Here is a 24,378-nt window from a genome sequence, read left to right as displayed (position 1 = left end):
AGGTCACTTTGAGACACAATTTTATCAAAGCTTTACCTTTCTGCAACTGGCACTGAACATTAAAAAGGTGGGGGGTTTTTGGCTGTTTTTTTAATTTGGTCATTTGAGGGGAAAAAAATGGATCGTTCTGGTTGGAGTTGTTGGTGCACTTGAGTAAGGCAGGTATTTTTTGTTTGTCGTCTTTTGTTTTATTTTAAAACTTTCCTACTTCAGTAGGAGGGCACAGGAACTGGAAGCTTGGGGAAAACATTCCCTCTAACACGGAATTGTGCCTTGTGATGCCCATAGTGAATGCTTTGGTTTAACTGGAAGGCTTGGCAGATGTTTTTGATATTAATTGTTTATAAACTGAAACTTAGTCCGTTGTGACCCTAGCAAATAATGCACTTGTACATGCATGCAGGAACACAGAGGTACAAAATACAGTACTGTTTCCCTTCACTGAATAATCTGAAAACCAGATACATTTCTGTAAGGCTGGATAAGGATATTTACAGTTCTATTTTAATATGCAGGGGGTGGTCAATAGTGGATGGAAGGGGCTCCAAAGAAATCTTCTGCCAGGCCACAGGTGCTGTGGGTACTGTGCGTGTACTTTGCTGGAGCTGGCTGCCTTAAGTCGAGATTTATTTTCCTTCAGAAGAAGAGAAACAAAAAACATCTTTAGAAGATTGCATTTTAAATGTCTGGAGCTCACCACAGCCCCGGAGAGATCTGAAACGAGTGCTCAGGAGCTGCTTTGTTTCTCAGCCCATGCTTGTGCTTTCCAGCATTTGCACATGTACAGCTGCCTCCTGTTTGAGCTCTTTCTGCCCAGGTTTGGGGAAAGGTGGTTTATCAAAGGGGATGGGAACATGGCTCCCTGGCCAGCAGGCGGATGGGGGCGTCATGAAAAAAATGTAAGGGATGCAGCTGAACACAGCAGTTGGTGGGTGTCTGCACAGAGGACTGAGACAGTCCCCCTCCCTGCAGACCTTTTTCTGGCCACCGAGCTGTGGGGAGGCCACAGCCGCCAGACAGTGATGGGGGAAACGGGCACAGGGCTCACAATTGCATGGTTTAGGACTCAGACAACTCGTGAAGTTCCTTTGGCAACCTTAGTTTTGCTTTTATGTCTTTTGTCCAGCATTAACAACACAAAGTAACTGTGGCTGGACCAAATTTCCCTTCCTCTTTTTTGAGAAAGAAACAGCTTATGCCAAAGAGGAAGCGATCCTTGACTGGCAGATGGAAGGTTCCCTCGGTTCCCTCAAATGCTGCGGTAGGAAAGCCATGGCTCTATAAATCAGGGTGTCAGGGAAATACAGAGAAACAGGGCAGGTAATTAAAGTGTAACACAACTTTCTCACTCTGTGGGAAGCAACACCTCCTTTACCCTCTGCTTGGTTGCGGGGTTGAAGCGGTGTGCCAGGTTTGTGGGCAGTGCTGTGTGGTGCCGTGTTGCACACAGTGCTGCTCTGCTGACACTCTGGCCTTGCAATTAAGCTCTAGATTGACCTAAAAAGGCTTCCCTGTCCTTGAGACCATTAATCTAAGAATCTCTTCTTCCTCTCTCTAGCTGAGCCAAAAAGTTGACTAGCTTCTGGACAGCTTCTTCATCACCTGTTAGCCCAGATCATTGGAAATAGCCTCATCTAGGAACCGTGAGGATTTGCAGTTGTGCAGCTCATAGTAGGTGATACTTCTAACTTGAAGCAGTTATATAGAGATCTAAGATCAGATTGCTGTTTTGTTTAACAATTTCAGTTGTTCTTTGTCAGCACTCATTAACAGCATTTATTACAACCAGGCAGAGAGATAATGTGCTCCATGTCTGCATTTTTGGGGGAAACAACGAACAGCAGGGAGTGTCAGTCTGGCGCTTTCATTTATCTTAAGCAGTATTAGCATTGCTAACTTGAAATAGAAACAGCACAACCAAATGAGTGAGCGAAGGCAGGAAACTGAAGCCAAGGTGAGCAATAACTAGGAGAAAAATAAAATGAGCTTTATATACACCAGATGTGTCGCTGAACATGTCCCAGAATACAGGATGCTATTTACTTTGGTCATTCTGGAGGGTGGAGATGTGTGACAGAATAAGGCTGTGACCGGGTGAGCAAGGGGTCACGAAGATAAGCTGTGGGGTGAAGCTCCAGTACGGTGGCCCTGCATCACCGAAGGAAGAGCTATTTATTTCTCCTTTGCACGGGTTGAGGTGTGACACGTGCATCATAAGGTAAGTGTGTGGTGCAGGTCACTGCAGGGTACTCATCGTCTGTCTATCACAGCCTCAGCTGCCTCAAAACTGTGTCTGTAAGGCCGTAGTCTAAGGATGAGAGTAGGCAACAGAACAGCAGCTCCTGTAAACCAAAGTCCCTAGTACTTGCAGAAGACTGGGGAAGGGAGCAAATAATCTAAATAGCGAGGCTAGCTCCATCAGTCCAATGCAGGAACAGCTCTTTCCTCTTTTTACAATGAACAAGAGACCTGATAAAATAGAGGGAAAAGGAAGTGATTTGCAAAAAGAGCTGATACAGCTCAGCCATAACATTTGGCTGACATTGACAGTGGGTCACAGAGCTAGCTGCACTGAGAGGTGCTCAGAAAATACCCTAGACACCTACTATGGGAGGCAGAGAAAAGCAACAATGAGGTCAGATTTCCAATGAAATATAGATGCAGAACTAAGCTTTTGAGTGTTTTAATGGATAGAGAATAACAAAAAGTACCGCTCTGGTTTTGCCAGTGCAGTGCTCGAGCCGTTTGTCTAGACGCTATATAATCCATCCCTAGGGGAGGTAGTTTGTTAACGTCTCCTGGAATGCTACAAACTGTTCCGCAGTTGCTGAGGTTACGGGGTTTGTTTGCTAGATGCAAGTTTTGACGGTTGACTTCAAGTTGCTAGAGAACGAGCTGCGTGTCCTTATTAACCCAGCTCCAGCTCTGTTTCTTCAGATATTCCAAGTTTCAGCTAATGCGGTATCATTTGCCAAGCTGGCAGAGAGCCGCCCGCCTCTTCCAGCCCCGCACCCCTGGGGGCAGCGTTCCTATCACCTACCTCTTTTAGCAACCCTGTTGTTCACAAGGGCAGAACTTGCCAGCCTGTTAGTTAGCGTTTCCTGGCACGCGGTAGCAATGCTGCTGCCTGCACTGTGCCCACGAGCAAAGCTATGCACACGAGTGTTATCAGAGAAGTGGATTGGATCAGTAATGAAATCGTCAGCCACCCAAGGCTGACAGAAAACCACACAGGCTCTAAGAACAGCTCCATGGAACTTCAGCCTCTCCCCTCGCATGTTACTTTCATCACGCTGATGGTCATGGATAGCACCTGCTTCCTGGACAACACAGGCTTTCGGAGACACAGTCAGCTGAAACTCAGCAAATGAAGCAACATGAACAGGAAATCTCTGTAAACAGAGGCTGGAAGGGGAGGGTGCAAGTGCAGTATGATTTCATGGACTGGGCTACCGCTGCTGCTCAGAAGGATCTGTTATTGCGAGGCCTCCTGGCAGCAGAAAACTTGTGTTTTTTTTGGTGTTTTTTTTTCATTAACACCAGAAGTGCCATGGAAACTGTCAGACCCTCTGGCCCTGCAGGCAGCAGTCATGCAACTCGTTGAATGCACATATATTTATTGTAACACATTTTTAGCACAGAGTTTAACACTTAAGCACGGGAGTGTTATTACAATCTGTACAGCGTCCTCCGAACAGCACAGACAACACAGACATGCAGCCCTACAGGCTCTGCAGCAGCTTCAAAGAAGGCTGCAGTGGCTAACAAAGCTTAAAACAACGAGAAATCCCAACAGTGGCTCATTCTTCGACCTCCCCTCGGGCCCGACTGGATATATACAAGCATCCAATAAACAGGATAGTAAAACTAACATGCTGAACCATTTACAGACACTCTTTTTAAAGAAGAATTTGCTGTTGGCAGCAAACATTTGGTCTAAAAAATCTGAAGGCCACGTTTTTCTTTTCTAACTCTCCTCTCCTACACGCTTTTCCCACCTTTTATCTGTGAGTCAAAGAGCAGCCTTCCTCCTCCCCCCTCCTTTTCTTTCCCTTTTCATGTGGGGAGCTCAGAGCCCCAGACCACCACGGGGTGGCCAGACTTGGTGCTGTGGAATCATGAAGGTTCCAGCACCACCATGAGTACAGGCTTTGGGTCCTCAGCCCAAGAAAGGTCACCTCTGCCTTGCCAGCTCTGCCTCGCTCTGATTCCACTAAAGCTCACTGAAACATCTGCAAAGGCATACAAGATTATACTATTGCCTTGCTGGCTTAGATGAAGGAAGAACTTTTGAGAATAGCCTTGCTAAGAAAAATAGTGTTTAGCCTCTTTTGTCTTTGTGCCTCTCTGTTGGCTGTTATCAGATACTCTATGGCTGCATTAGCGGCAGTAGATTAGGGAGCTAGTTATTTCTGTTCATTAAATGAGCCACTGTATACACAAGTAACATCTGCATTGAGAAGCTAGAATGACCTCAGCACACAGGTGGGGGCTTGTTTGCAGAAAGCAGCTCGTTCCTAAAAAGCTGCTTCAACAGCCTGGACCTGCTCAACCAGGCACCTTCCCCAGCTCTGAATTACTGCCCTAGCCAAGGCTGACCCATCTGAATAGGCCCTGTGCAAACAAATGGGCTCCTCCTTCACACACCCTTTGCTTCTGAGGACAGCTGTGGAGACAGATCTAGGCTTACAGCAGGGTCCTTCTGAGAATAGAGGCTGGGCTTATGAACCAGACCAGGAGCCGCAAAGCCTGCAACAGAGCACTCCTGTATCCTGCTCCAAGGAAATCTAACCATCAAACAGCTTTGAGTTGAAGCTGCTCACATCCCAGCCCTGTGGGTTTAATACCTGGAAGGCTGCATCCCATATCTACAGAGCTGCCAGGAGCTTTAGAGGAAACAGTACAGCGGGAAGCCAGTGTGCAGGAGAACTTGTCTTCCAGCTTTGTTCTCTGAAAACATCCTGAACACATGACATCAGATACAAGGAGAAGAAAAGTCTGCCAGGATGGTGAAGGTGTGACTTTAGGGCTTGGGGGAGAAAGAAACAGCTTATTTCAAAATTTCTGAGTTGCAACTGAAGTTGCAGGAATTAGATAAAGAGCAAAACTAGGAAGTTGTGACAGCTGTGCACCATCAGCACAAAACTACAAGGAGACCTTGTGGCTTTAGTTAACTTCAAATAAACAGGTTTCTCTAGTTGCAACACTGCTCACTGGAAACATAAATAACATTTCATTTTATCTTTACACATTTGGGTTAAAAAGGAAAGTGCCAAAAGCAAAACCTGCAAAGGAGTGGAGAGATTCAGTTTGCTCGGGGCAAGCTGGGAGTGCTGATTTCTTGTAAGCAAACAAAAGGGAGAGGGCTCAGGTCAAAACATATCCTAGTGACGGTTAGCTGCAGTCTCACCACCATTTTTTTCCCCACTGGGGCTGCCAAGATGAATTACAGAGAAATGATTTCTCCCGGTCTTTCCCAGCACTACCCCTATATTCAAAGCCCCGTGAAAGGATGGCAGAGGAAACCTGCCTTCCCCAGCAGTGGTGGTGGGAGCTGCACACACCTCGAGTACCAGATAAAGGAAGCGTTTTGACTCCTCAGGGTTCCCCAGCCATCCATCCCCACACGGACATATTTGTGCCGTACCTTCCCTGCCCCCTCCTGCACAGATCACACAGCCCGGGTCTCTGCTTCAATCTTCTGCTCCCCGTGTAGGTTTTCCAGTTCTTGGACCTGCGCCACGTTCTGTCTGATAGCAATCTCTGGCCCCCCTCCGTACAGTGTGCTTAAATAAATCCATGTCTCCTCGGAAATCTGCCCATAGTCAGCACCTGAGAAGGACAGCAGACATGCAGATAAGCAGACGTGCAGCCAGTATGCTTTGTTCCACGCAGCCATCGGACAGAAAGGCTGGTACATCACAGCGTGGAGGACGTCTTCCCAAAAACAAGGCACACCTGGTGCCTGCAGCTGCACCGTCCAAGTCACCCAAAGCCCACGCCCGGTGGCAGCCCTGCACCAGAGCTGCAGCAGCAGTGGTCTCCTCCAGCCCTCTGCAGTGCCACCTGCTGCTGGAAGCCACCGAGGCTCCACTGCAGTTCAGCTGACAGTTTTGGAATCCACTGCAGTCACTTCTTCCTGTCCTCAGAGGGAACTGAGCAGCAGCAGGCCACAACAGCAGGGCCTGCGTGACCCTCTCTCATGCACGGCAGTGAATGAGCTCTGGCAGCCCACGGGGCCTACAGAAATGCGCTCAGACACACCAGTCCCAGGCAGCTGGGGCTCCACTGCCTCAGAGAGACTAAAAATGCTCCCCTAAGCTGTCTTAGGAGGGACAAAAAGTGGTCAAAACACAAAGCAGGGAAAGCAGAGACCTTTGCTAATGAAGGTTACAGAGGAGGAGGAGAACAGAAACGATTGCTTTGAGAGATAACCAAGATACAAATGCAACCTTCATCTGCTTGGCAGGAAAGCCCAGCAGTCCAGTGAGGACAGCATATGCAATGCTATTTCACAAGCTGGACCACAGCAGATGTTGAGTAAAGACAAGGCAAGAGCAACACAAGATCACAGATACAACACTGGGAAAAGGAAATGATGGAAAGGATCTGGGGGACAGCAACAGCGGGAGATGGAGGACAGCAGGATTTGCTCTAACAGATCACATCACCAAGCTGGTCATGCAGGAGCTGCGAATGGAGAAGCGAGATGGCTCACTCAGGGCAGTCAGCGCAGGGATGTGCAGCGAACTGTGTTCCTCTGCAACACCATCTTGTCCTGTTCTTGCTTCATTACAGACAGACAGACCCAGTGGAACACTCTCCCTCAAGTTTTACAAGCACTACGAGATGGCAAGGACAGGCCTTACCCTGCTTAACTTGCACGTGGCCACCGGCTTTTGTGAGTGCAATCTTGCTGTTGTCAATTGGTCCAGGAGGTTCTGTAAGAGAAGAATAAACACATCTAAAACCATTCTGCATTCCTTGTTGCCACCCAATTCAGCTTATTTCCCATGCTAGTTCTCTTGTTATTTCTGCCCTGCCCTGGGGGACCTGCAGGCAGTCTGGGTGGCTGGACTCCATGCAGCCTCAAGTCGTGCCTGTCAGGTTCAGCGCTCACTGAGGAGGTACGCCGAGCATACACACTTATTTCCTTTCTACCTCTCACCACCACCCGTCTCCAGAGGTCTCTGGCTCCTTACCATTATCTTTCCCCTTGACAAAGGCTTCCCACTCACGGAACCACTGCATGCTGATACAATAGATGACGCTTGGAGACTCCTCTGCCTGGAAAGCCTTGTTCAGCTGGGAGAGCAGAGAACAGAGAAATGCAGGAAAGATTTAGTCACTGCTGAGATCTGGAGGAGCCCCTTCCATTAACTGTAAGGCAGCCTTTCCATTCTTCAGAACTACCCTTTGTAATTCCACCACCTTCTTTGCAACCTGTTCCTGCTAACTAGAGCAGGCAAGAGACTAGGATGGCTTCAAACTTTACGTCTCTGCACAGTCACACACAGCATTATCATATTCCAGCTGCCCCTCCCCATGGTGTTAGCTATGTGGAAGCCCAAGATGAGTCTCCTGACCACGTTCTAGACCATGTTTGAAAAATGAGGGCTACAGTTTTCCACTGACTGTCTGTGACAGATCTCCATTTCCCACCTCAACCTTTTGCCATTACCTCCAGATCCTTCCCACACAAACCTTGATGAAGGTGTCGATTTCAATTCTCCTGCGTTTGGCAAGTGCTTCAATCTCCACTTGGCAAATGGAGCACACGTATAGATGGTTCACAGCAGGGCCGCCCCCAAACCTGAGCACAGGAAGAGAGGGAGAGGAATGCAGATCTGCAGGAAAATGGAAGTGCTTCCCAGCCCTGAATACCCCACAGATAGATTCTTACACTACTCCAGACAGCGGTGAAGGAGGTGCATCGGCAGCTATTCTCTGAATGGAGAGTGCTTCCTTCATGCAACACAGAGAGGGTCTCAATATTGTACTGGGACAATGCACTGATACAGCTCCTTTTGCTTTAGATCAGTAGGCTCTAGCAAATACAAGTCTTTGCCAGTCCACACCAAGTACTGCATGCTTTTAACGTGCCATTGGAAGGCACTTAGGTCTTAGTAAGTGCCTGAGATGGGAATACCCCAAGCAGACTATCTAATAAAACAAAATACATTGGGACAAATAACGAAATGGTAATATTTACCTGTTGTAGAGATACTCCCACACATTCTGGGGCAGAATCAGAACCAGGTCATCAATGTAATGGTACTTATTAGGAGGGATTCCTGTGAAAGAAAGGCAAGGAGGAGAATTAACCAGGGAACTCGTTATTGCTGGATAGACACAAATAGCAAAAAGAGAGATCTTCCTCACTGAAAACTCTCCGATTCCAGAATCTGCTTCCTCTGCTAATGGAAGACCCTATAGAGTTTATTGATTTTGAAAGTTTCCCAATTCACAGCCTCAATTTCTAATCAAGTGCTTCATTTCCAATTGGAGATACACAAACACAAGGGCTCCCAAGCATGACGGATGTAAGAGAACAGTAAAACGTGGTATCAGGTCCCTTCACTAGTGTGCACTCCGTTGTCCAAACACTGAAGGACAACCTTGCTGATAGGGTAACACAGATCAACATTGTCTTATGTGCTTTCTACAGGTTTGTTTTTTAAAAACAAGTAGAGAACTGAATACTATTGTTTCCCAGCACTAGCCATTCCTCCGGTCCTCTGATCAGCAGGACAATGGGGTAATTTTCTCATCTCTCCCTGAGCGGGCTGGAGCTTCTGCAAATGAAGCAGATCCTACTGAAGCATGCACTGTAACAGATCTACAGCTGAAGCCTTTTTTCTGCATTTGTTAATGCATCAGGAAGCAAAAAGGCATAAGCTGAAAGTTGCTTTTCCCAGCTTCAGCAGCGCTGCCTTACCTCCATGAGAGCACAGAAAGGTGTGATTGGTGATGGGACCAGGCTCAGCAAAGGTGTTGAATTTGTTGAGCCATTCTCGAGAAATGTAGAACTGGAGTAAACTGTGCTCCTTCATGCTGGCAAGGGACACGACTTTCTGACGCTCTCGCACAGCCTCTTCACTGCTTTTCCTTAAGGAGGGAAAGAAGGAGAAAACGAAGCAATTCCTGAACCAGTTTTGAAGCAATGAAGCAATTCCTGAATTAGTTTTCCACCGATATTTCTAGGTATTTTGCAGCCATGAAGGGACTGCTGCATCTGGGGTGCTGCTCACCTGTAGAACAAGACATAGGCTTCTGCATTCTGTACCACGGTCTCATGGACTTCGGTGACATACTGGTCATCAAACTCGTACCACTGGCCATTGATCACGTTCTGACAGTAGGCTATGTAATGCCCACCTGCATCAAAAAGAAATAAAACACAGCTGAGATTCAGAGTGCAGGTGGAACTCAGGCCTGGGATAAGGTCAGCAGCACGACAGGATTAGCTGCTAGCAGAAACAGGAGAGAGAACAAAATAATAATAGTAATAATAATTCCTGTTCAGGCAAGCTTTGCAGGAGCAGGGGAGTCTGTCACTGTCGCCATGGTTTGCCTTCCTTGGAAAGGGCCTCTAGGCCAACCCATGGGTGAGGCCACAGCAGCTGCAGAGAACCTGTCAGAAGCTGTCTCGTTCACTTTTCAAAGGGCAGAGGCTGAGCAAGGCTGGGAAATGGAGGAGCAGGCCTTACACTGCACTTTATCCCAGAAGAGGGATGGCAGAACACACACTGCCTTGCTCATACTCATCTCGTTCCTGTTCACCTCTGCCATATACTCACAGGAAGAAGGACTTACTGCCTGCTGTGCCGTGATGGCAGATGACTGACAGCAGGTCGTAGGTGGTGATCTGGGAGACACACTCCTTGGCTAGGAAAGGTCGCAGGTCCAGCCCTTCCAAGGGGAAGGAGACGTGACTGTTGATCTTGAAGGAATACATCACCTCATGCCGGAACCGTTTCAAGTGGATGCAGAGAATCTTAAAGACCAAAGACAGAGAACACCAAAGTGCAGTTTTGCTGTGGGTATTCTAATCCAACAGCATATCTCTGTGCATCTGATCTTTGCAAAGCTTTTTTTCCTTTTAGCCACAAATCCTGCTGGCTCATCAGCTTAACACGGGAAAGTCTCTTCTGGTCTAGATACAGGATTTTGCCACCAAAACAAACTGATGTTTCAGTTCTACAGCCAGCCTTACCTCCTCAAACAGCGGCTGCTGAAAGAAAAGTAAGAAACAAGGTGCTCTGACTCACCTCTGGTAGCCGGAGGACTTTGCAGTACTTTACTCCATTCCTCAATCTGAGGGAGAGAAAATTAGCTGTGAGAGAACTCTAAAGCAAAGGGATGCCAAAAAGCAAGGCAATTGTCTGCTGCATCTTGCTCACTTTGAAATCCAAGACAAATGCTGACTTTCAGCAGCAACAAATTCAGGCTTTTTGCAACATCCCTCCCAAATGAGGCAAGGCACGAGCAGTTTGTCAGGCCTCTTCTTTCTAATGCAGTAACTCAATTACTGCCAAGCCATGTCCCTGTCCACACCCTTCTTCCTTTCTTTTCTCTGCTGAAGCCAGCACTTTTCCTACCTGCAGTCAGTGACTTCTCAAAACACAGTATAAGAAACTCAGTATAAGACAATGCAAATTTTACATGACACTCATCAGAAGAAATGTCCCGGCAGAGGATTTAGCAATATGTTTAACAGTAGTATAAAGAAATAATTTCCAGAGGTATAATACAGGTAAAGCAGACTTACTTTTTACACCGTTCACAACTGTACATGTTGTCCCCTGTAGATGAAGAGAAGAAAGCCGTTATGCAGTTACTCAGAGCACACAACTCTGATACGAATGCATTTCCAACTCACGCAGAAAGATCACATTAAGTTGATCCTGACACTATTCTAAGGGTGAGAAGAGATCCAAATAACTATTTCCCTCAGTAAGTGTAGGCAAGAGAATGGAATCAACTAGGAGAAAAATTCACACAGAAGTGAATACAGCAAATTGTTTAAGTCCTCTAGGACTTAGGGAATGGATGGAGAAAGCAAAGAATCTAAGAAGAATAAAGATCCATGGCACTTAAAGGCAACTAACAGCCATGTCTGCTCCTTGCTAAGAACAGTCTCATCCAGATTCAAAATGAAAAATCACCCTTGAGCACATGGAAAAACTTCTTTCTGCTCAGAGAAGCTGAACTGTCAAGTATTGGTAGTGTCAGATTCTAAGTGAAATACTAGAGCATGCTTTCCAGACTTAATCCGCCCCCCAAACGCATGTGAAATATGCTGCAGTTTTTCTTGTTTCTGGCTGTCACACCCCACCGAAGCTAACTCACCTTTCAACTCATCTGCTGCAAAAAAGGCAGCAAGACAATCCTCCAGTGTCACAACAGGACCCCAAAACCAGCTAGGGATACAGGACACCACAAATCTGCAGAGGAGAGGAGATCAAGAGTTACATGTAAAATAATTGGACACCTTGGCTTACAAAAACCCACATGGATGGGCATTCTTCTAGCTGTACATCCTACATCATCACACACCCCCATGGCACAGGGAAAGCACGATTTCTCCCAGCTGATAACCCTATTCCAATTGCTCAGACTGGAAGTGATTTGGAGAACTACGCTGGTAATTCATTTGCTCTGGAGGGCAAGACAGAGCTAAAGGCAGAGCTGAGGGATTATCATTTGCGCATGAGATCTCAAGGTGAATGACAGAAGTAGAACAGCAGCAGCTGGCTTACGAGAAAAGGCCAAAACAGACCCGTGAGGTACCACACACTGTCCTCATCCAAGGAACGGCTACAAGTGGCATTTCTGCTGTAAGCACCACTGGCTAGGGACAGCTGCCTTCCAGCCACTGGAGGGCAAACCCCAGAAGAAAGAGGTCCCGCACAGGGAACACACCTCCGGATATACTCCATGATGAAAGCAATCCAGCCTTGTGAGGCATAGTTGTCCCCACACGCCCCTGTCTTAGCTGGCACGTTTTGGTAGATGGCAGAGTGTAGCTTGGCCAGGTCCTCCTTCCCTGGGATTGGGAGTGACAGGTCCTGGAATGTCTCCACTGTTGTAGAAACCTGGAAATATCCAAGAGGAAGAGTTCTGGGTTTCCTGTGCATGTAATGGAGCTCGGACCTGACTTTCATCATCACCTTTTATCTATGCTTGGATTTTGTCTGGGCTAGAAACCTGGCCTGGCACTACGAGCAACTCTCTCTGGCTAATTATTGAATAAACTGCTGTCAGCAGGAAGACTTCTGTCATGTTTGTAGCACTGGAATCTGTTTTCTGATGTGAATGTGATATTGCTAGACCAACTAAGTGACACAGATAAACAGACCACTATGGAGGCAGACAGTTTCTTGGCACAGCAGGTCTCTCACACCTCCTCCACCACCCACCCATCAGCATTTTAGCTGGCCTCCAAAATGCATCCCACAGTATTTGGCAATAGGAGCTCCATTTCCAAAGAAGAGGTCTACGAGCTAGAAGACTGTGCTCTTTGACTGACAGCTATCAGGAGACTCACTCTGTCGCAGGTGAGGCACTGCACCAGGCTGAGAATGGAGCCATCAAAGATGTCAGAAATCACACTGCGATAACGAAGTTCTTTCTTCTTTTTCCCTGAAGCTTGCATCTGGGCTGAAAGAGAGACAAAGAGGCTCCATCACGTAGCAGCTCTTTCCCAGTCTCTGGTCTCATGCAGAGTCACGCAGACACGCAATAACACAGGACAAGAACTGATTGATCCTGGGTGTTTTGCTCTAAGCTTTACACTTGACTTCCTCTCCCCCTCACCTGTCCGTGTATTTTCTCCCTTTTTCCCCCTCTAACATTTGCCAGGTGTTCACCAGGTGTCTTGTGCTGTAGAAGACTCTCCACAGCAGGGACTGGCCAAACGCAGAGTTTTGTTTAATAACAAACCTCTTTCCCTATGCACATACGCATGGAGACAGAGTGCTTTTCATCAGGCCAGAACATCTGCAGCTGTGCTGACCTCAGCCAAGGGGCTGGGGCACAGTTTTGGCCAGAAGGGCATTATTGAACAGCTGTAGGGACGGTGCTATAAGCACATGTCATTGTGTTTGCTCGCTTCGCAATGCTGAGATTTTGTTCTGCAGTTTGCTTGGGACAAAGAGGACAGTTTGACACAACAGAAGCCAGGCTCCACTCCGAAGGGTAACAATGCTCCCGGCACCAGATTGACATTTGCAGCTTAATTCTGTTACTGTGAGCCCAAGACATCTAAGAGCCCAGAAGCTCTCTCTCAGTAAAACATCATCTTACACTTCCTGGACCCACACGCTATGACGTGCGAGCCTGGCAGACAAACGTTTACACATCTCCACACTCCCCTAAAGGGACGGAGCTCGTGCCTAGGACTTCGTAGCTCTTTTATTAATAACAAACACAGCAGGCAGACATAGACAGGGAAATCATTTCGTGCCCCAATATACGAGCATACTAGAACATCCGTTGTATCCAGAGCTTGACTTTACCTGCAGGTTTACTGTAGTCTTTGCCTGGTATGATTTTATAAAGCACTGATATTCTAGGGGGATCAGCACTTCTTCCAACTGTTAATCAAGGATCATGAAATAATTCTTTCCCCTTTGAACCTCTCCTCCTCCACATGCTCCCCTTTGCCTCCCAGCATACCCTGACCCCTTTGCACTACCTTTCTTGAGCACATACGAAGGTCCGAGCCTGGCAGGACTGGAGCGAGGAGGACTGCTAGAGAGCTTGGAGTGCATTTCGTGATGGACAGGACTGCAGGGGCGTGAGGAGCAGCGCACATACGCATCGTTATCAGGTTCTGTTTGGGAAAAAGGGGAGGCAGAAGAGCACTGGTGAAAACCCGTTATGAAAGCCAGCTCTGTTAGAGTCAGTGTCAGCCCAGCTCTGTGTTCCAGCACAGAATCTTTCTCAGCACTCAGTTCAGATGTTACGAATTGTCTTACTTGCATGGGTTGGCAGATACAGCTCTCAGTGCATGGCTAAGAGTGCATACAGAGCTATACTGAACAGCTAATAATTATATATAGAGAAAAAAAAACCCTGCTATTTTTTCACACTTGTGACTAATTAGGTTTTACAGCTTGCTCCTGTATCCCTAATCCACACAAACAACATTGCTGCCTTCAGTGCCAATTGGCAGAATAAGACTCTTACATAAAGAAGTGTTGAAAGATCGGATATGTTCAGTTCGGGGTGACTCCACACCTACATCTTAACAGCTGCTCTTTTCCCTAACACACCGAAATGCACAAACTGTGCAGCAACCTCTTCTCTCCAGAGTCTGTAGTCCAACATTAATGAACATTTTCTTCCATGTCTTTTCCACAGCCAACACTTCCCCAGGCCAGCCTAACAGATAAAGCAATGCACATATATGAAACCTTTTTCTTAAATTAGGAAAAAACACAAATGCTGCATCTGCAGGCTTGGCAGAGGCAGCTATTGCTGCCTCAGGATATAGGCTTCGCTCAGCTCCATAAGCACTTCAGCCTGACTAAGCACCTCCCTGGTTTTCTTACAGAAGCAAGTGTGCACAAAGGCAGAAGTACTGCCAGAGACACTGCAGAGAGTCTTGGATGTAAAATCTTTTCAAACCCACAGAAGGAACACACACACAACGTGCTGTTTGCCACTGCACTACACCACCACCCATGTAGGACAATACCACATCTCACAACCAACGTGACTGGAAGAGGTTTGTACCTGGTGTCCTACATGGGCTGGCAGGACGGGGAGCTGGAAGCATCTCAGGCGAGGCTCTGCCATCCACTGGCATCATAGTAGTGTCCACATCTGCATCCTCGTCCACCTGCTCCGAGTTGCTGCGCCGATGGCCACAGGAGAACTTTCTGTCCTTCATCCTCTCTTTCTCGGAGATCCCTCTCCCTGCTTCATCCTGGATCAACAACTCTGTCTCTGCCAGGGAGCTGCCGCCCACGCCCCCTGCGGTCCGGCTTTGACCATCTCCTTCACCCCTGTCACTGCTCGAGTCACAGGAGAGGAACTCATCTTCTGAAGGACTTCGGTCACCCTCTCGCTTGTCATCCTGGTCACTGGTATCCAAATCTCTCGTCTCTGCAACAATCGGTTCCTTCAGTTCTTCATGAAGCTGGTCCATCAGGCAGCGCAGGAACTCCTGAGTGTCCTGAAAAGTGGGAGTATTTCCACGTTAGCATCCATCCAGAAACAGGGCAAACAAGAGGGGCAAAATACAGATACAGCTCCATTCACAGCCTCTTTCAATGCTGCCCACGAAAGTTATCCAGCTCCGTAACACACGGAGGCCCTCCTAAAGCAGGGAGTTGGAGATGTATTTTTATCTGAACATCTTCAGCTGAAAAACACAGAGGAAAACTAGAGAGCAGCTGCAACATGCAAACCATGATCTTATTTACCAGGGTATTACCACTGATAAGAGGCAAGAGACCAGGAGAAAGCTGAGGAAGGCAGCAGGCCATAGAAAACAGACTCCTAAGCACAAAACAATTTTCATGAACACTGATGTCTGCTTATAGGAATCCTTCTCTTACAGAGGGCAGATTAAAATCTTTAATAAATAGGGAATGGAGCCAGAAACCAAAGCCTATACAGTCAAGGTGCAAGCTCCTAAATTTGCAATGTGTGGTAAAAGAAGTGATACGTTGCCTTCAAAGGAACTGCTGAAAGCAACTTGGTATTTTGACAATTCCAGAAAGTTAATTATGATGTTTCTGTTATTTTAAAGAAGCTTGGCTTTCAGCCTGCCCTATCTTCCTTTCAACTCTATCTCTTAACAGCTGAGTTTTCCAATCCAATATACTTCACATCAAAGATAAATATAGAAATTCTTTCATTAATCATTATTTTTATCCTCTGTTTTGACTTGCTGTCAGAATCACAGTTTAGATATACTGTCTACTGTCATTTCTTTTGTAAATTTTCAAATCAAACATAGTTTGATGTTTACATTTTATTCTAAAGAATAAACACTGGATAAATACTTCAAAGAAAAAGATACTATCTTTCAAATGAGATTCAGTCAGCTGAAATTCCCCAGAAAAAGAATATAGATCATCAGTATTTTTAACTTCTTGGTACAGATTAATCCAGGTTTCTCAGCTACAATATGAATAAACAATACCCAACCTATATAGTACGTATCAATAGATCTCAAAGCCCTTTATAAAGGAGGTCACCATCATAATTTTAGAGGTGATAAGGCTGACACAGGAAGATGCACTGACTTGGAACCAGCAAGCCAGGGGCAGAGCCTGGAAGAGAACCCAGGTCTCCTGAATCCCACCCAGGTGCTCTATCAGGTCACTAATATTGACACAAAACAGGCGTGACTCCTGAGCTCTAGCTCTTCTCTCTATACACAAGCACCACCACTGCAGGAAGGAAAAAAAAATCACCATCTTTGTAATAATGGCATGTTTGTGTTGAGGCCCCACCTGCTGTGCATAGCCTCGGAACATGGGGTTGACGAGTTTAATTCCATGAGATAGACTGCTTGGAACAACATAACTCGGGCTGTTTAAATATGGAGAAAAAAAGAAGTTAGTTTGCTTATCAGGCCTGGAGCCAGTTTGTGTAACAGGCAACAGAACAGGGTGTGGTCACTAGTTAAAGAGGACAAAAAATAATTATGCACCTGCAAATCCTGGTCTTAGTTTCCCTATTAGCTGGGTGACATACAAATTAAGAGAAGGAAAACATCTTAGTCATTTCGGCCTATCCTTCCAGAGAGAATCGCCCCTAGAGCACATTTAATGTAAAGCTCTGTCCACACTTTGAATCCTCTCAAGTGATTCTCTCCAGAGTAGGGTTTTGCAGTTAGTTACTCAGTTTCATTTTGCAGCAGCATGTCTGTCTCAAAATCTGTGTGGGCTGGCCAGGGACCAGTAAATGAGATAAGTCAAAACCAATACACTAAATTGATCTTTTTCTGCTTCAAAGTCTGCAGCCTGCTACATAAAGTTACAGTTCACCTTTGCTCTGCATCTTACTTATCCCTTGTTAAAAACTAACCTGAAACAAATGTCAAAACCAAGAATCTAAATGGTATTGCATTTTTTTTTCCTCAATCAATTACAGTTGCACAGAGCAGACGTTTAAATTTCAACAGAGCTGCATTATTTTACACTGTGCTTGGAACCAGACTAGAAGGTGATCCACTAGCAAACACTTCCCAAAAAGCCACCTGCATTTTCCACTCTCTTTGGTAAAATCTCAGTGTCAGCTCTGTACCACTTTCTCCATCCAAATCATCAGTCCCTCTGGTAATCAAGAGCAGCGCCTTCAAGTGCTGGTCAGTCCGTACAACAGACTCAGAAATAGCCAAGAGGGTTCCATTATCCCACCATTTTTTTCTTCTCTGCCAACAGAAAAAGGTATATAAAAAAAAATCTCTTCCTTTTAAAAGTTATTAAGAATGTATTCTTTTGATCACTGACAACGACGTGCACCAGAAGCAGCATATAGGATCTCCTAGATACAGGGAAATCTATGCATACCTGTCTATGTAGGGTTTGACTGCCTTAGAAGGTGCACTTGTCACTGAAGATCCCATTTCTTGTTGTTGATGCCATATTTCAGAACCAACATAAATGTGAAAACTGTCCAGATTAGATTAGGGAGCGACCACTCACCGTTTCTTATGCCAAACCTCAGACACCAGCTTCTGGTAACTTTTGCACAGTGCTGGTTTCTTATCTGTACGGACCAGTCCACCACATTCCAGAAAAAACTGTGTGAGAGGTGGGCTATGAGGAAAAAACAAAGAATTCAGTGCACAGAGACTTCTCATTTGCCTCTATTTAAGGATTTATCAAAACTTTAAATGCATGTCTTTTTGAAAACGTGCTTAGGATACTGCTTTTAAATCAAGGGAAGAATTGATTTCAGATGCAGGCTTAGATCCTAACTTGAATAAAGAAAGCTGACGTGAATCTGTACCAGGTATAGTACAGAACAGATCCTGGAACTAGTTTTCAGCAGGATGGCTACAGAATATTTTAGGATAGGAGTTGTTACAATGATATCACCGGGGAGAACAGAAAGAGGTGACATGCTTTCCTATGTGATAAACACATTTCTGTCACAGTGGAAAGGAATTTTACTTCCATTATTCACCTATACACAAGTCTTATAAATGGCCACAAGTTCACTCATTTCCTACTTTAAAACTTCTATTTTCACTCATTTTTCTACGGTAAAACTTCTATTTTCCTAAACGCTAAATTTTTCATATTCCTTTTTCTGCACCTAGCCTGGCTGATTTCTCTTTGCATGACTCACAGAGGACTCAGATCAGAGGTGCCACTTTTGGTATTTAGTGAAGTCTAGTAAAGACTCAACTGAAAGGCCCTAATGCCTACCAGTTAGAGAGAGCCTGAAGTGCTGCATTCATGTAGCAGGAGTTCCCAAGATTTTTCATTCCAGTAAGGCCTAAAGCACAAACAAGAGAAGCATGAAACTTTCCAGAAGTGCTGCTTTCTACTTTCCTTCCCAAAGGAGAGGGAATCTGGCCCTTGCTAGGTAGGCTCTTCCCTCTGCTCCTAGGAACCTCTCAGCGCAGGTCCTAGAGATTGCAGAGTTACCCTCACAGCCCTTTCATCAACTCGATGCAGTTACCTCTTGGTTTCAAATCATCATCCTCTGATTCGGATTCGCCTTCATCAGCCACTGCAATTGGAACGGCCTTCAAAGGGTGAGCAGGCAATGGAGAATCCTAGATTAAAGACAGAAAAATAAGCACCAGCGAGAGTCCTGCTTCAAAAGATGAGTTATGAGAGAGATCATCTTATATGTAAATCTAGCCAGCCTTTAGAAAAGCATATTCAGGAGAGAAGAACCAGTTGCACTGTCTGTCCTTCTCAGTAATGCACACAGGAAATAGAAATGATACAATTATTGCTTCCAGTGTGCATGATGAAAGAGGCATCAGGAATATGCAACAGTGTCACAAGTACAGGCGTTTCCAGTCTGGATTTTCCAGCTAAAATTTTGATAGGCTATGCAATGAAAATTAAGATGTCACAGCTGCTGTCGTTCCTCCCAGAAACAGATGCCCCACAGAAGAGGCTAGGAAAGGTTACAAAATTCAAAATGGATATTGAAGTCATTTGGAAGTCATCTGGTGGGGAGGTTCTGTAAGACAAAGCTATTGGAATATGACTACAGTTTGCCACCTTCAGTGAAAGAGTTCTTATCACAACAATCGCCTGGACAATAGTGGAAATTTCTTGGCTAATTTTGCAAGAGGTAAACAAAAAGCCTGTCAAGCATTCACCCCTGTCATGCTGTGTCACAGACCCACCGGTTCAGTGAACTTCACTGGCGGTGACTGCGTGTGCGCTGCCAGCCGCTGGTCCAAGAACACCTCCTTCTCACAGGCATAACACCAGACCCGGAAAGTGGTCAGATTCACTGTCAGGTTGTGCTTTTTGGCCTAGAAATTGAAAGACGAAATAATGATTTGACAGCTGGCTCAAACTGAAGCACAGGACCACCAGATTACCGTACAGGAGGATTAGAGAATGGGAAAAATCCAACTCTCTCTGTTTTAAGGTGGACAACAGAGAAAAGCTCACCTGTGCGTGAAGCGTGCTGTGGTCAGCAAAGGACTCCCCACAACCAACATAAGGACAACCGAGCTGGAGAGAGAAAGAACAAAAGTACAGTGGCACACCACATTAAAACTGTCACAAAACAGTCTGCAACTCCAGTCCCACCAGCAGCTGCAACTTCAGAACCGATCTTGCCATTTTTCTAGCTTTTTTCTTTCTCCAGGGCCCAGAATAAGACAGGAATTTGGAATTGCTGAATTTAAGAAAGAAAACCTGGAAACCCTGCATGGGTTTGCACCTGTGTAAAGTCCCCATTCCAAGACAACTGCTCCAGCAGGCAGCTCATTTACCAAATCTCCAATTGTCTGGGCATTCCAGTGTAAAAATAAACTGCCCCTGCCCACCCTCATGCCTTTTGTCATTCCTTTCTGCCTCCCTGCCCTGAGCACCTGCCCTCTCTTCCGAGGTCTCAGACTTGCAGTCTCCCTTCACAGCTGCCAGCAGAGGCAGTCGATGCTGGGAATTATATTCATTCCTGCTGGGGCTACTGGGGGGAAAATCACCTATGAGAAGCAAACTGTTAAATCTCAGTGTATTCTGACAGCATTAGCTTTTAATCTTGGGAGACTTTTTCTTCGAATCCATCAAAAAACAGTGGATATTTCTACTGTGAAGCCCCCTCGTCATTTTCAGTTGTTTTTTTTTCTGGTCAAATACATCTTCTTTTTATATTTTTATTTAGATTTATATTTAAGAAAAGTCCCACCATATCATGCACACGAATAGCAAGCCATTTTTACCTGAAGACAAGCCCAGAGATTTGGTCCCACAGCTCCACATGACTGGCAGGTTCCCTGCATATTCATGATAAAAGAAGGTTTGTTTGCTTGTTTGTTTTTTTTTTTTTAAGTAATCTAGTCCTTCAAGACTGGGAAACTTCTCAATGAGAAAGGCTTCCCCAGCCTGCAGCTCCCAATATTTCATTTCTTAAACCCATGCTTCTGATTAAATATACAATTTGCTGTGTGTTAGACAAGTGACACATTTGAGCAGGATAAAGTGTCAGTGAGAAATATGCCAGATGGGACTGACAGAGGCTTGCTTTACGGGACATGTGCAAGGTACTCTTCTCTACAGAGATAGGCAGCATTTTCTTTGAAAAGCAAATATGCAAAAGCATGCACAATAGCACAAAGGGAAAGGACTGACAACCAGAACAGCGTGTACCTTGGATTTGAGCAGCAGATCATCCCTGGTCACCTCTCCTATGGAATCCAGGTGAGGACAGATGTCTCTTGTATCCCCCATTCTCACCTGTGCGAGGGTGTTTTCCTAGGACAAGAAAGGATAGCTCTGCTCAGTCACGTGTCAGAATTGCTCTCACAGCCTGCAAGAAGAGAAATTAGCTTGTTTTGTGTATTGGAGATTAAAATATTCATCTTTAAGGTTCAATGAGATCAAAAAAAATCTAAATCAGGACCCAGTGACATTAGCTAGCACAGTTCTGACCCGCTGTTGAGTGGCTGCGTTACGATATTGTAGGTAAGTGAGCAAGGCAATGGGTTGTGGAGGAAATACACGAACAAAGCTAATAATGTGTGTAACATGGAATGTGCGTTCAGAAATGTACGAGGGTGCTCAGCACGCAGGGACAGCTTCAGAAGCGCTGCTGCTGACTTGGTCTCAGGTAAGCTTTCAAGCCAAGGGACGATTTGCTGTAGCTGATAAAATCACACCACAAAACGAAAGCAGTGGTACAGTGACCAACTGACCACCATCTTCTTAATCTCAAACTCCCAGACTGATCACGTAGCATCTCTGAATGATGCAGGGGCCTAAAGCAGTAAATAAAAACTGCCATTAATTCACACACGCCTTACCTACGTACCTTCACTGGGCTTACATACCATGAATACACGGTACTCCATTAACCTGACTAGACTGACCAACTCCACTTTTCCCCCTAGAAAATGGGTTTTATGTTCTAGCTCAGCAGGTAGGGTGGGAAAACAAATGTGGTGGTCTGAACGTCATTCCTCTTGCCAAACATAAACACGCAGCACGAAGAGATACAAATCTAATTAGCTTGTTTGCATGAAACTCAGATTAGAAGCAAAAGGGTGCTGCAGCCCAAGACAAGTACTTAGCATACGGTGTCTGGGGGCCTCGAGGTGCCCGTACTGTGCTGATCTGGATCTGACGTTTAGTTCCTTATTACACTACTTTATCAAACGTTAAAAATATAATTTAATTATATTAAGTTTTAATGAAGCTGTGCAAGAGGGAATTAGACTTAAAAGATCTGTAACTGATAACCAGTCTTCAGTCTCTGAGAAATTTCTCATTTAATATAGGTTTTAACGAGTCACAAAACTCTCAAAGACTGTACGAAATGTAACACGTTGTTCCACCCATCTCATGCACCCAAGCGCTGCAAGCACAGAGGATTTCAGAGCTGCATGCTTACGAGCACAATAAACACTTTCATGGTGGTCCACGGGTACATTAAAGACTTGAAACGTGTCTCAGAAACGTGCAGCTACAAAAAGAAGATGAAAAGGGTTTGTGTTTCTTAAGCATAGATCAAGTAACCTCACTTGTGACTGTTAAAAAAATATATAAGTAATATTAACAACACAAACCAGGATCCAAAATATTGCTATTGGCTGGAAATGAAGCAGACATGAAAAGCTTACATCATTACCAAAAAAATCAAAAAATTGGATGAACTTGAAGTTAAGAACGGTTGCTACTCTCAGTTGTTTTCACATTTTGAGAAGATTTGAAAGAATTTCTATTGCTACCTGGTCTGAATCACTAACAGTAGAGAGAGGGAAAAAAAATAAAATGAGAGGGTAAACAAATAAGCCATTTCAGCATCACTTATCCTGGGAGCCGAAAAGCTTGCCTAGCACCTTGCCTTGGCAGAAGGCAAACCTCAAGGATAATTTTGTAACAGTGTTTTTGCAACACTCTTTGGAACTGAACTGGAGGAGCAAAGCAAAACTGGAGGGGGAAGGAATCATATTTACATCCTACAAACAGCAGCGGTTGGAACCAGGATCACAGTAACCTGCGAAGAGATGCTTAACAGACAACCGAGTAACGTCATGCAGCTTCACACAGGCAAAGCAGTGTCACGTACCATACACTGATTTAACAGACAAGGGACAAGAGCACTGTATCCGTGGCTAACACAGAAAACTGGGACACTTTCAGACTCAGAGATCCTTCTACAAAACCGACTCCGTTTAGTATCAGTGCCATTTTTGCTATTTCACCTTCCCTGGTTTCTTATCCCTTTCCCAAAAGAGGTTTCCCAGAAAATCTAATGAACAAAATATTGTTTTAAAATGAACTCCAGACCCCCTAATCTCCACCAGTTGAAGCTAACTGGAGACTGCTTTTGGAACACGCTATGTTAAGTACAGTCTTGTGGATGGTTTTACTGCATTCCACGGGACCACCCCTCCATTCCAAATTAAATCCATGCCTTTCAGCTTTCCAGCACCGGGATGCTGAGCTTCCCACCTACATTTTCCTTTCCTAAATAAAAGAGCAAAAACGTCATTTTCACCTCTCGGCCCTGACCGAATGCATCAGAAAAGGTTCGAGCTGTGGCTGTTCAGAAGAAAGTATTGAATCCCTGCCTCCCCACAGCTCTGCCCCAAGAGCTTTACCTGGCGCAAAGAGCTCTCAAACGCTGCTCAGGAAACTAGGAATTTAATAACAAAAGCACTGCCAGAAAGCTTATTTTTGCTTGTCAAAATGTATTAAGTATGATAAGAAAAGAAGTTACCTTAAAACAAGTCCTCCAGCCTGTCTCTCAAGAAGCGCTGGGGAAGAACAGTACGTGAACATGTCAGAACAATTCCACGGCAACTGCAACCTACTTTCGCTCGCTTCAATCACTGCCAAAATCAGCGGCTCTGCCTGCACGGTAACACGCTTCTCTTTTTATTTTCATTTCAAAACAAGTGCTTGGTCTGGTGCCAAAACGAAAGCCAGTTTTCAACAGTTCAGATTCAGAGAGCGCAGATTCGGAGGGGAACAAATAAAAACCAGCCTGATACAAATAAAAACAAGCCCCAGCGCTGCTTTCACGAGGCAATCACCAGATCTGCTCGCTCATCCCGCACAACCCACCACGACGATCCGCGGCCGCTGCCGGCAGCGCCGAGGCAGGAATTACTTACCGAAGTGAATTACTTACCGAACCGCCCTACGGACGAGAAAGAGCCAGAAACCAGGCGTTCCTCAGCGCGACGCGGGCTCGGTTTTCCTCGCGGGCACGTTTTCACGGAGATTTAGCCCTTGGGGGTCAGCACGGCGCGGAGATTTGGGCACCTGGGTGAAAACAGAAATTAAATATTGAGGGGCGGGGACCCCGCACACATACATATACACCCCCACGGCTGCTGAAGCTCACTCCCCTTTTACCAGGGGCTGCCTGAGGGGCACTGGAGACCCCACCTGAGGCTTCCTCAGCCCAGACCCAAAACCTGGGCCCCGCTCCTGAGGCGCAAAGGCCGCAACGGCGCCTATGGGCGCCGTTGCGGCCTTTGCGCCTCAGGAGCGGGGCCAAGGGCCGGCACCCAGCCTCCGCCTCCCTCTCACCTGCTCGCAGCCCAACCTTCGGGGATCCCTGAAGGACCCCAGGGGATCTCCGCTGCCACAGCCCCCGCCCCGCCGCCGCGAAGGGAGCGGGAGGGCGGCGGGGGGAACGTTTGAGGCGGGGGGGGGGGGGAACCAAAGGAGCGGGGCCGCGGGGCGCGCCCGGACCGGAGGG

General features: G+C 46.0%; 1 protein-coding gene across 5 annotated transcripts; it reads right to left on the bottom strand.

Moving 5' to 3' along the window:
* Positions 1-324: 324 nt before the first annotated feature.
* USP20 (ubiquitin specific peptidase 20) lies at positions 325-24,355 on the bottom strand. 5 transcript variants are annotated; one of them, XM_083807951.1, is made up of 27 exons: positions 24,207-24,355; positions 23,803-23,936; positions 23,389-23,425; positions 20,817-20,921; positions 20,390-20,443; positions 19,614-19,676; positions 19,340-19,471; positions 18,655-18,751; positions 18,399-18,468; positions 17,670-17,783; positions 16,473-16,551; positions 14,743-15,184; positions 13,700-13,837; positions 12,551-12,663; positions 11,926-12,098; positions 11,353-11,447; positions 10,772-10,805; positions 10,272-10,317; positions 9,817-9,997; positions 9,252-9,378; positions 8,939-9,108; positions 8,213-8,294; positions 7,705-7,813; positions 7,203-7,305; positions 6,870-6,941; positions 5,648-5,832; positions 325-634 (listed from the first exon to the last, which is right to left on the bottom strand). In XM_083807951.1, the coding sequence occupies exons 4-26, from the start codon at positions 20,895-20,897 to the stop codon at positions 5,672-5,674; spliced, it is 2,736 nt and encodes a 911-aa protein (XP_083664077.1). In that variant the 5' UTR covers positions 20,898-20,921; positions 23,389-23,425; positions 23,803-23,936; positions 24,207-24,355; the 3' UTR covers positions 325-634; positions 5,648-5,671. The 5 variants fall into 5 exon arrangements, with proteins under 5 accessions (XP_083664077.1, XP_083664074.1, XP_083664076.1 ...); XM_083807948.1 differs by lacking the exon at positions 325-634 and having other exon boundaries at positions 3,601-5,832; XM_083807950.1 differs by lacking the exons at positions 325-634; positions 24,207-24,355 and adding an exon at positions 24,063-24,180 and having other exon boundaries at positions 3,601-5,832.
* Between the last annotated feature and the right edge of the window lie 23 nt (positions 24,356-24,378).

The sequence above is a fragment of the Anser anser genome (genome assembly GCF_964211835.1).
Source record: "Anser anser genome assembly, chromosome: 21".
In the NCBI taxonomy this organism is placed as follows: domain Eukaryota; kingdom Metazoa; phylum Chordata; class Aves; order Anseriformes; family Anatidae; genus Anser; species Anser anser.
The sequence above is the reverse complement of the archived record's forward strand: the minus strand, read 5'-3'. Positions and strand labels throughout refer to the sequence as shown.

Bases quoted from the DNA above. Each gene is read 5' to 3' on its own strand.
- USP20 (XM_083807951.1), bottom strand. From the start codon at position 20,897: ATGGGGGATACAAGAGACATCTGTCCTCACCTGGATTCCATAGGAGAG. The intron at 12,664-13,699 runs GTAGTGCAAAGG...TCTCTCTTTCAG, and splicing joins TTCGTATGTGCTCAAGAAAG to CCCAGATGCAAGCTTCAGGG. The intron at 12,099-12,550 runs GTGAGTCTCCTG...GGATATTTCCAG, and splicing joins AGTGCCTCACCTGCGACAGA to GTTTCTACAACAGTGGAGAC.